This window comes from Gallus gallus, chromosome 21 (genome assembly GCF_016699485.2).
Source record: "Gallus gallus isolate bGalGal1 chromosome 21, bGalGal1.mat.broiler.GRCg7b, whole genome shotgun sequence".
Lineage (NCBI taxonomy): Eukaryota > Metazoa > Chordata > Aves > Galliformes > Phasianidae > Gallus > Gallus gallus.
This window is the reverse complement of record NC_052552.1, coordinates 6,388,589-6,399,267: the sequence shown is the minus strand read 5'-3', so window position 1 is coordinate 6,399,267 and position 10,679 is coordinate 6,388,589. Positions and strand designations below refer to the sequence as shown.

General features: G+C 49.1%; 1 protein-coding gene across 4 annotated transcripts; it reads left to right on the top strand.

Annotated features, from left to right (window-relative positions):
* The first annotated feature begins 31 nt into the window (after window positions 1–31).
* Window positions 32–10,491, top strand: PPIH (peptidylprolyl isomerase H). Of its 4 annotated transcripts, none has more exons than XM_015296931.4 (10): window positions 32–120; window positions 350–414; window positions 1,044–1,067; window positions 1,580–1,624; window positions 1,823–1,865; window positions 2,632–2,724; window positions 3,393–3,480; window positions 3,920–3,960; window positions 4,634–4,722; window positions 10,145–10,491. In XM_015296931.4, the coding sequence occupies exons 1-9, from the start codon at window positions 55–57 to the stop codon at window positions 4,700–4,702; spliced, it is 534 nt and encodes a 177-aa protein (XP_015152417.1). In that variant the 5' UTR covers window positions 32–54; the 3' UTR covers window positions 4,703–4,722; window positions 10,145–10,491. The 4 variants fall into 4 exon arrangements, with proteins under 4 accessions (XP_015152417.1, NP_001264841.1, XP_024998307.1 ...); NM_001277912.2 differs by lacking the exon at window positions 10,145–10,491 and adding an exon at window positions 6,239–6,399; XM_025142539.3 differs by lacking the exon at window positions 10,145–10,491 and adding an exon at window positions 5,603–5,996.
* The last annotated feature ends 188 nt before the right edge of the window (window positions 10,492–10,679 follow it).

Genomic DNA, 10,679 nt, shown 5'->3' with positions numbered 1-10,679 from the left:
GCGCGTAGCCGCGTCCCCTCTACTCCGCTTCCGCTTCCGGGTGAGGCGGCCGTCATGGCGGTGCTGGCGGCCAACCCCAACAACCCCGTGGTGTTCTTCGATGTCACCATCGGCGGGCAGGTGGGCGGCGGGAACTGCGGGCCGCCACAGTGCCTGCCCTCGGGTTCCCCTTCTCCGGGCCGAGCGAACCACGATGCCGTAGCCGCTCCCTCCGGGCCATTCCCCGTCTCCTTGGCTGCCCCGGCGGTTGCGTGAGAAGGAGCGGCGGGGCGCGGGGGGCGGCAGCGGGCGGGAGCTGCGCTGGGGCGGGGTGTGGGGGAGCGGGCTGAGCCGGCTGCTGTCTCTGCAGGAGGTCGGCCGCATGAAGATCGAGCTGTTTGCTGATGTCGTGCCCAAAACCGCAGAGAACTTCAGGTGAGGAGCAGCTGGCGTGACCACGGGCTCAGCCGGGCGCCCTGCCCGGGGCTGGCTGCCTGCAACCGGGCTGCGAGGGGCATCCAGGAGTGTGGCAGTGGGTGGCTGCATCCATTTCAGTTCTGTGTCCCCATAGTGCTGCCCGTGACCTGCAGCACCCTAATCCCCAGGAGAGTCCTGACCCGAAGGGGAAAGGCTGCGGTCCCTCTCTGCTCTTTCTGTGGAGCTTCTGATACACTCAGTTCGTATATGAAAGGCAATACTTTCATGTCATGGTAAAAACCTCCTTACCACCCCATTCTCTACCCTTGAGAGCAGAATGTCCCACCTGGACTTTCCAGTTCCAGAGAAGTGAACGTGGTCTGTCCTCTGTGAGGCACAGTGCCCTGCTCCACGCACGCTGTCTCTTACAAACAGATGGTTAAATATCTCAACTTTCTCAATATCTTCTCACAACTCTGTTTTGAAACGGAAGCACTGAGTGGTTACCAATGATCCCTGTTTCATCCCCACATGAATACACCAAGTTCTGTACAGCTTTCAGTGCATATTTGCTCAATGCCACCCTTTGTGTCCTCAGAATTCAGAAGTGGCTTATGCTGGGCTTTTCTATGTTTTTTCTTTTCCAGGCAGTTCTGTACAGGTGAATTCAGGTATGTGGGTTATTTTCACCTTTTACCTACCATTCTCAGACAGACTGGGCTGGGTGGTGGGAAAGATGGCCCACTTCCAAGTACGTAAATCTGCTCTGATGAAAGCATGGCTGTCTCAGTGAGTCACAGAAGTGGCAGTCTTTTCCTTTTGGGCACAAATTTGGTCATACTCTCATTGCTCTAAAAATACCTTGCCTGTAAAAAAAAAAAGGGGGGGGGGGGGATGCAGCACATCGTGGCACAGATGTCTGTACTGCAATTACAGTGGGATTCTGTTGAGATGATGAAATAGATATTGCAAACAGCTGTGCCCATTCGAGGCTTCCCTTGGTCTCTGGTAGCATCAGTGCAAAATCAGGATCCAGATGGGGTCAAGGAGGTGGGTTGGTAGGTGATATATTAAGCCAGCTCCTAATGTACAGTGCAACCCTTTGGGAACGTCAACTCCTGGGAGGGTTTTGCGTTGGGATTTACAATGAGTTGTAATGATTTTCCTTTTTGTTTTCTTATAGGAAAGATGGCGTCCCTATAGGTTATAAAGGAAGCACTTTCCACAGGTGGTACTTCTGCTTTTGTTCAGAGACTTAATAGCATTAGGTGGCTTTGAGACCTGCCTCAAGGGTGTAGCTTCTGCTGTCTGCCCTTTGGGTGCTGTCAAATACTGTTAATGCTCACTGTTTGTAGACCAGCTCACTGTCACAGACATTCACAAGACGTTTTTCTACTGGGAACTAAGTATTGCTTTACTTTTTTAGGGTAATAAAGGATTTCATGATCCAAGGAGGTGACTTCGTAAACGTATGTACTACTACAGTGCTTTTGTCTCCTTCCTATGATGTACAGCATGCAACTCATCCTTCCCCATGTTTTCTCTCTCTAACAGCATGAAGATATAGCTAGGGGTTTTTCAAACTTGCAGAGGTTTTCTTTTCACCCTCTTGTCCTTCCTGTTTCTCCTGTCCCCCTACTAAGAGGCAGAGATCTCTGATGTATGTGTGAGAAGAGATGCTTAAGTACACGAACCAAGCCTCTATTCCAAGAGAGAGTTTAAATCAAGTCAGGCTTAATAAAGAAAGTGTATATTGAGTGGAAAGGCAATAAATGGAGACAGGCTGCAGCCAGACAGAATAAATGGGGCTGAATCAAACTAAATCAACACAGGGAAATTGCTTTTAGAATGGTGAATTTAACTGACTGTGCTAGACATATGTGTTTGAATTGCTTCTGCAGCTTTCTCTGAAAGGTTCCTCACTGTCATTCTGCTGAAGGGTCTCAGTCCTTTTGGCAGTATACAGGAGTCTCTTCGCAGTGCAGCAGTTTTGGGCCATGCTGCTGTGTTTTATAAATCAAGTCTTGAGGTCTGAGTGCTTGTGCTTGTAGTAAGGGCAAGGTGTGTTGATTTGGCAGAAAGGAATGAAACATCTGAACGTGTTCACCACTGGTATATATAATGGCAGTGCAGCATCTCTTTTGGGCTGAGTTTAACACTGTGATTTTGCTTACTTATTTCAAGTTCATACTACAGGACTAATGTTGTGCCTGACTAATTGCCTCTCTTGTGCAGGGAGATGGCACTGGAGTAGCCAGTATATATAGGGGTCCTTTTGCAGATGAAAACTTCAAGCTGAAACACTCTGCTCCTGGCCTGCTTTCTATGGTAAGTATAAAATGAAGACTGATAGCTTTTGGTATTTTCTCTCTGCCCTTTTCCTGAATGTATAAATTGTATTTGGCAGACATTAGGAATCTCTACAGTGGGATGGAAGGTCTGAAAGACCTGTGTTGTAAGTACCAGTCAGAAGGTTGCTCATGAATTGAGCAACGCAGCAGTCCTGATCCTCCAGCATCCATTCTTCTTACCTGTTGGAGTTGAAGGACATGTTTTGTTTGCTGAGCTTTCAGAAGGGCTTGATGATTGCAGATCTTGTACAGCAATGAGTGGGGGGTCTTCTTCTTCCCATGTACTTTTGTTGAACACTGACCTGAGCAAGGAGGAAACAAAGACTGTGGAGTTTCAGAGCCATAGCAGTGTTACTGTGGTATTTTTTATAACACTATTTCCCCAGTGTGATGTTGTAGCCAGTAAAGATGTTGTGTACTTGCACACATTAGCAGGACCTGACTTGATAGTACACCGTGTCCAAGCACAGGTGCTCTCCTGCAAATGTCTGTCTTGTTTCCTTTGGTTTGTGAAGCAGTAAGCTTAATAAAAGGCAGCTAGGCTAGTTCTAAAGGAACAGCTCTATCCAATGTGAGATGTCTCTGCCTTCAGCTTTGGGAAGTCCTAATTTGTACACTTTGCATTTTGATGTTTTCAACCTGCAGGCAAACAGTGGTCCAAGTACTAACGGGTGTCAGTTCTTCATTACGTGCTCCAAGTGTGACTGGTTGGATGGAAAACACGTTGTGTTCGGTGAGTACCTGCCATGCAGGCCTGGCATACAGACTCTTGGACAGTTTCTATGGCACAGCCGTAGCTGTAAATAAACAGCTGTGGACTCCTTGTTCCTTCCCCGTCCATTGTGCCAGCAGAGGTATTTGTACAGCCAGATATTGAGATGCATCATTAGAAACGTTTTTTTCTCAGCTTAACTTTAATCCAGATCAGATCCTTGATCACTGTATCGTTGTTAGTATATAAATCCTCGTGCCAATGCAGATGGGACAAGGGATGAAGGATGAAGGGATACCTTTCTACTGTGCTGTCAGAGTGGGGCTGGCATCCAAATGGAGTTTTCAGCTGAGTTTGTAGGTATGAGATGTGCTTTCAGGAGGAACAGGGATTGTATGTGTTGGGGAAGGCAGCAGAGGTTGAAACACAACACTGAAGTGGGTGCATTTTCTCATTCTAGGTAAAATCGTTGATGGGCTGTTGGTAATGAGAAAAATCGAAGTAAGTGGAATTTGACTTTTTTCTCTATGAAATCCATGCTGGAAAGTCATGGGAGAGCAACGGTGGTTATTCTGTTCTCTACTGTTCAATGAATACCAGGGAATACCGCTGACAATAACTGGTGTTATCAGTTGTCTTCAGTGTAAGATAATAGGAAATCCGTTGTGACAAAGTCTGTCATTCAGATTGACTTTGGAAATGCTATGCTCCCATGGTTGCTGGTTAGGCTTTGAGCAGGGATTTTATTCTCCTAGCTTGATTTGCAGCGCTTTGCATTTGTTCAGGAAGCTGAATTGAAAAGCTGTTCCATCAGACAGGAGTGTGAAGCAGATCACTTCCGTGCCATTGCCTAGGATTATTCACTGGGTACTAAATCATCAGTTCTGCTGATCTGTGATTGGCGTATCTAATTAGAAAAGTTAAGCTGATCTTCTGATGAGCTGCCAGGATAACGTGTTCTGATGAATAGGGTGACTGGGTGCCATGGCAGGATGGTGAGCAGGTTTAACAAAGAGCAGTTACTGACATCATGGCACGCTCCTGTTCTGGGTTGGGAAATGGGCATGAGAGCCTCTGCCATCAGAGAATGCAAAAGGCAGAGCTGCCAACCATTAGGTATCACTGGGTTTGCTGTTTTGATGAGGTGTAATGTTATATATCCATCTGTCCCCAGAACGTGCCTACAGGACCGAATAACAAACCCAAGCTGCCAGTTGTGATCTCTCAGTGTGGGGAAATGTAAAGCAATGGAGCAGGAATGGGGTAAGTCTCAGTCTTCTGAGGCATGCAGTGAAGCTGAACAGTGGGTTTCTGTGCTCCTTACCTTTCTCTTGACTTGTATTTGTATATCACATTTGTATGAGCTTGCAGAAAGTTGGCTCAGCTCACTGAACCGTCAGAAAATGCTTCTCTGATAGCACGATTTTTTTTACCAGCTCAAATCCCTGAAGCATTTTCCCTTCAAGCTACGTAAAGACCAAAAGCAGCACTAGATGGAAAGGATTTTGTGGCTGCAGTCTGAGGGAAAACGGGGTCAGCCCTGCTTTGGGTGGGGTTAGGCTGCCTTGAAGCCTCAGCTTCAGAAAGTAGTGGATGAAAAGGGGTCTGCAGGAGGAATTCAGCTACTCAGGCAGGAGGGAGTGGGGGGATCATTAACCTGCAGCTAAGTGCCCTCTCCTGTTGCTACAGAAAGCAGAGCATCCATGTGTGGTACAGGCAGGGATCAAGAGTAGTGCTGCAGAAAGAGAGGACTCGAGCCTCCCTGCTCTCTGCAGCCATAGGGCAGCCACTATGGGAGGGCTGGGGAATTGCTGTGTTACAGAGCCTTACCTTAATTCAGAAGAACACTGCTGTCCTCATACAAAGGGAAATGTTTCCAGAATTACCCAGGCTTCATTTTGGTTAAACCAAATAGGTGGAAGGCTGAACTCAGGCTAACACAGAGTAGTCTGTTTGCATTTTTCACTATAAAAATACCACAAGCATTTAAGCAAATCTGACCAGATTTCAATGTGTCAGGCTGCAGCTTATCAAAAATCTGCTGTATGAGCCGTTTGGTTGCTGACTTTTCAAATTTCAGCAGGCAGGCACTGACAAAAACACTCCACACAGTTTTTAACCTTCCTTTATATGATTTCCAAAGATGTCTGGAATTACCCATGAAGACATCCCTGCTGGCATGGTAAAGCCTTTCAGATCTGCAGTGCTTCAAATACTTCTTTTTGATGAAGTGACAGTATGGAATGCAGTCACTCGGTACTTCTGCTGGCATTTATAGGCTTTTGGAGATGGGGACAGCTTTGTTAATAGGCTTTCTTGCTGGTGGAAAGAGCTGTGCTGGTGGGCTGGGTCCCCTTTAGGGCTGTCCTCAGACCCAGACCTGTTGATCATTTTTCTTTGGAGCCTTTATGTATGATGTCTAGTCAACATCCAGCTGCATATCTTCAGTTCTAGGCATCTGCTTGCTTCCTAGCCACATCTTAGGAAACATCTTTCTGCACACTGCTGCCTTTCAGCTGCCTCTTGACAGGAATGGGGTTCATCTCCCCCATCTTCAGACAGTTAAATGAGTCATTTGTAAAGATCCTTTAAAATCAGCCCAGAGAAACAGGCAGTGTTGGTTATAAAGCCAGAGCCAGACACACGTGCCTGGAGTGGAGACAGGTTTGACATGAGCTGGAGCATGCAGCATGTAGTACACACTTCAGCACCCAGTGCTGCTGCTGTGGGATGCTGAAGGTGGCTGCTGAGTGTCTGGGACTGTTCTCCTTTGTTTCAGTGCTCCCTTGTGGGTGGATAGGCCTTTGCAGGCTCCGTGCAGCTCCAGTTCCCCTGCTGTCCCAGTCCTCCTCACAGACGTGCTCCTGAAATCATTAAATAATTGGCATATATCATTTTTTTAAGTATGTTGAGATGTAAATAAAGGATTTTTGTTAAATACGTGCGTAGTGGATATCAGTAAACATGCTTGGGAGTGGATTCTTTGGGCAAAAAGGCGTACTGCCTTCACTGTGCTGTGTGCATTACCCCTAGCTGATTCGGTAGAGAATGTTTCCTGTGTGTGGTGGTGAGAGGCATTGCTGCAGGGCATTTGCTAGGGGGAAAGGAGAGATGAAAGGAACACACCTGAGCTGTGCTACAGCAGCTCTGGCTGTGAGGCTGCCCTGGCAGAGAAGTTCTGGGGGATGTCCTGAACCTTTCTACATGCAACTTCATTGAAGCACAGGCCAGGATAAAGGCATGATGGGCAGAATTTTCCGGTCTCTGGGGTGAGTTCCACTGTTAGCCCTCATCTGGCATATCCTGGGCCAAAAGGCATTGGGCTCTTTTATGCCACAGGTGTTAGAGGAATCGACATGAGTGTTAGAAGGGTGTTAATGGAAGGCCTTTTGGCTAGCAGGCAGAGAATGAGCATGCCATAGAATTCAGAGCTCCTGAATGGTTGTAGAGAACAAAGGTGAGGCTGCAGGTTTGTGGAAAACATGTCATTGTCAGACTGGGTTTGCAAGCTCACCTGCTGGGCAGCTCGAAGTCACCCTTTGTTGGCACTGGGCACCAAGGTGAGTTTTCTCTGCAGCAGATTAAATATCAGAGAGGTTGCACAAAGTCTTCCATCACATGTAGTCGCTTCCATCATAGAATCATAGAATGGCCTGGGTTGAAAAGGACCTCAAAGATCATCGACTTTCAACCTCCTGCTACATGTAGGGTCACCAACCAGCAGACCAGGCTGCCCAGAGCCATATCCAGCCTGGCCTTGAATGCCTTCAGGGATGGAGCATCCACAACTTCCTTGGGCAACCTGTTCAGTGCTTCACCATCCTCTGGGTGAGAAACTTCTTCCTAATATCCAACCTAAATCTCCCCTGTCCCAGTTTAAAACCATTCCCCCTTGTCCTGTCACTATCCACCCTCGTAAACAGCCGTTCCCCCTCCTGTTTATATGCTCCCTTCAAGTACTGGAAGGCCACAATGAGGTCTCCCCAGAGCTGTCTCTTCTCCAAGCTAAACAAGCCCAGTTCTCTCAACCTTTCCTCATAGGAGAGGTGCTCCAGCCCTCTGACCATCTTAGTGGCTCTCCTGGACCTGCTCCAAGAGCTCCACGTCCTTCCTGTGCTGGGGGCCCCAGGCCTGGATGCAGTACTCCAGATGAGACCTCACAAGAGCTGAGTAGAGGGGCACAGTCACCTCCCTCTCCCTGCTGGCCACCCCTGTTTTAATGCAGCCCAGAACACAGTTGGCCTTCTGGGCTGCAGGCGCACTGCTGGCTCACGTCCAGCAGTGGGTCTGCCAGGACCCCCAAGTCCTTCTCCGCAGGGCTGCTCTCAAGGAGATCTTCCCCCAGTTTGTATAAATACCTGGGATTGCCCCGACCCAATGCAGCACCCTGCGCTTGGCTTTATTGAACCTCATTAGGCTCTCATGGGCCCACTTCTGCAGCCTGTCCCTTGGGATGGCTGATCCCTTGGGATGGCTTCCCTCCCTTCCAGTGTATCGACTGCACTGCTCAGCTTGGTGCCATCTGCAAACTTGCTGAGGGTGCACTCGATGCCATTGTCTGTCATTGATGGAGATGTTGAAGAGCACCGGTCCCAAGACCGATCCCTGAGGGACACCCCTTGTGACCGCCTCCACCCTGACAGACCCATTGATCACAACCCTTTGGCTGCGTCCAGCCAGCCACTTCCTAATCCACTGAACAGTCCATCCTTCAGATCCACACCTCTCTGATTTAGAGAGAAGGATGTGGTGAGGGACCATGTCAAAGGCCTTGCAGCAGTCCAGGTAGATGACATCCATTGGCCTTCCCCCCTCCACCAAAGCCATCACTCCATCACAGAAGGCCACCAGATTGGTCAGGCACGATCTGCCCTTGGTGAACCCATGCTGGCTGTCTTGAATCACCTCTTCATCTCTTATGTGCCTTAACACAGCTTCTAGGAGCATCTGCTCCATGATCTTCACAGGCACAGAGGTGAGGCTCACCAGGCCTGTAGTTCCCCGGCTCCTCCTTTCTCCTTTTAACAATGGGAGTGATGTGTCCCTTTTCCCAGTCACCGGGGACTTTGTCCCATCCTGATCCGCCCCATTGCTCCTCGCACAGCAGAATGCTTTATGATCTTTGCCTGAGGTGCAGTGTGTGGGGCTGTCTCAGGGAGGTGTGGTCTGATGCTGCCGTGTCAGAGGACAGATCCTGTAGGCACGCTTGGTGTCATCTGCTATGTAATAGCTGCTTAAAATCTTTAGGACAGGTTGTGGGATTGCACAGCTGCTGAGGATGCTTGCACTTTATTCTCTCCTGCTCAGTATGCCAGGTGATGAAGGAAACAAAGCATACCATCCCATTCACATCCTGGCTTTGCATACTTTATAGTCGTCAAAGATACAGAATGGCGTTGTGTAATCAATGAATAAAGAGAATAGTGTGGTCAGATTGGGATCCACAGATGGTAAAGCTAGGGAGATTATCGTGTTGGAAAGGGATAATCTGAAAGAAATGCAAAGTGCTCACCTGTGTTGTAGGCTCACAGAACAACTCCAAGAGGAGCGATCTCCAGAGACAGATCCTTCCTCAGTGGCACTCAGCCCTTAAATGGGATCTAGGAGAGGTGCAGCCAGGCTCCACCCTTTGCATTCACACAGCTGGATTGCCTTCACCTGTGCTCCCACAGCTGACTCTATGCTTGCCTCAGCTAATCAATCAGAGGCTCAGGCCGTGATTCAACAGTTCCCATACACATAGCCAAGACTTCTCCTAGGAGACAAGGGCTGAAAATTCCTCACATGGAGGAGAAAACTGGACCTGGGTAACAGCTGTGAGATAGAGGTGAGCAAAAAATGAGATGTTCAGCTGTTGCTCGTGCTCAGGGAATGCATCTGGGTGCCCTTTCTCTATGGGGTTTAGGCATGAGCTTGGCTCCAGGCAGCTCAGGGGAGCTCTGCCTCCAGCTGCAGTGCTGAGGTTCACAGTTCTGGCTGTGGGGACCCAAATTCACTCTGCTTTCTCACCAGGGAAACCAGCCTATTTCTGAGTCCAGGCTCAGCAGCATTTTCTCAGCCTGATGTATTTATATCACTGTGATCAGCCAGTTGTACTTCCTGCATAGCAGGGGTCACACAGCTTCCCAAAATTAATATCTAACAGTGGCAAATCCATTACAACCTCTTGAAAGTTGTTTCAGTGGTTAATTATATCCTGTTACATTTATCTACCTTGGACACTGAATGTATTGAGTTTCAGCTTCCCAGCCTGTGGATCTTGCTGTTCCTTACTTGCTGGCTGAGAGTTCTGTCAAACACCATTATTTTTGTGTTTAATTTCCTGCGATGAAGTCACCCTTCAGTCATGTGTGAAGCAAATTCTGGAATCTGCTGTAGAGCAGATGATCGTTATCCTCTGTCTGAGCTCCAGCATCTTCCTCTGACTGTGGACATTGCAACTGGAGGCAGTTTGACTGCCTGTTACTCATCTGAACATCATGTTCACCTCCAGCCCCTGCAATGTGCCCCTCCTCAAAAGCTGTCCTGAGCTTATTAGCCATTGGAGGCCACGTCCTCACAGGCTTCATCACTGAGATTTGAGGATTCCTCCCCGGTTATTGGTAAAACTGATAAGCAGCTCTCACTTCTCTGTTTTGTATGACCCTCTCATCTGTATGCCGTTGTATTTTCTGACATTCCATAGAATCACAGAATGGGCCGGGTTGGAAGGGACCTCAAGGATCACGAAGCTCCAACCCCCCCACTGCATGCAGGGCCACCGACCTCCACGTTTAATACCAGCCCAGGCTGCCCAGCGATCCAACCTGGCCTTGCACACCTCCAGGGATGGACGGGGCATCCACAGCCTCTCTGCGCAGCTATTCCAGCACCTCACCGCAGAAGGGCTCCGTCACAACAAACGTAATGTCCCTGTGGGCGGAGGCACGGAGGTGTCGCTGGGAAAAGGCTAATTAAAAACCAGGCTTTGAAGAGCCCTCAGAGCCGGGGCCGCGGCCTGGCTCTTAAATAGCTCAATTAGAGGCGTTTGCCTTGAGGAAATACCCGGGTGTAATGAGAGCAGCTCCTCGGGAGCGGTGCCACCACAGCTGAGCTGTCCCCGGGGCTCCCGGGCACTGCGCGGTTGTGGGACGGCTCAGTTCGCCGCGGCTGAGCGCCGCGAGGGGCACCGGCCGTGCGCGTGCGGAACGGCCCCGGGACCAACGCCGGTCGCGCCGCGT

Coding starts and splice junctions, on each gene's coding strand:
- PPIH (XM_015296931.4), top strand. CDS start 55: ATGGCGGTGCTGGCGGCCAACCCCAACAACCCCGTGGTGTTCTTCGAT. Junction 1,866..2,631: donor AAGGAGGTGACTTCGTAAAC/GTATGTACTACT, acceptor TCTCTTGTGCAG/GGAGATGGCACTGGAGTAGC. Junction 2,725..3,392: donor CTCCTGGCCTGCTTTCTATG/GTAAGTATAAAA, acceptor TTCAACCTGCAG/GCAAACAGTGGTCCAAGTAC.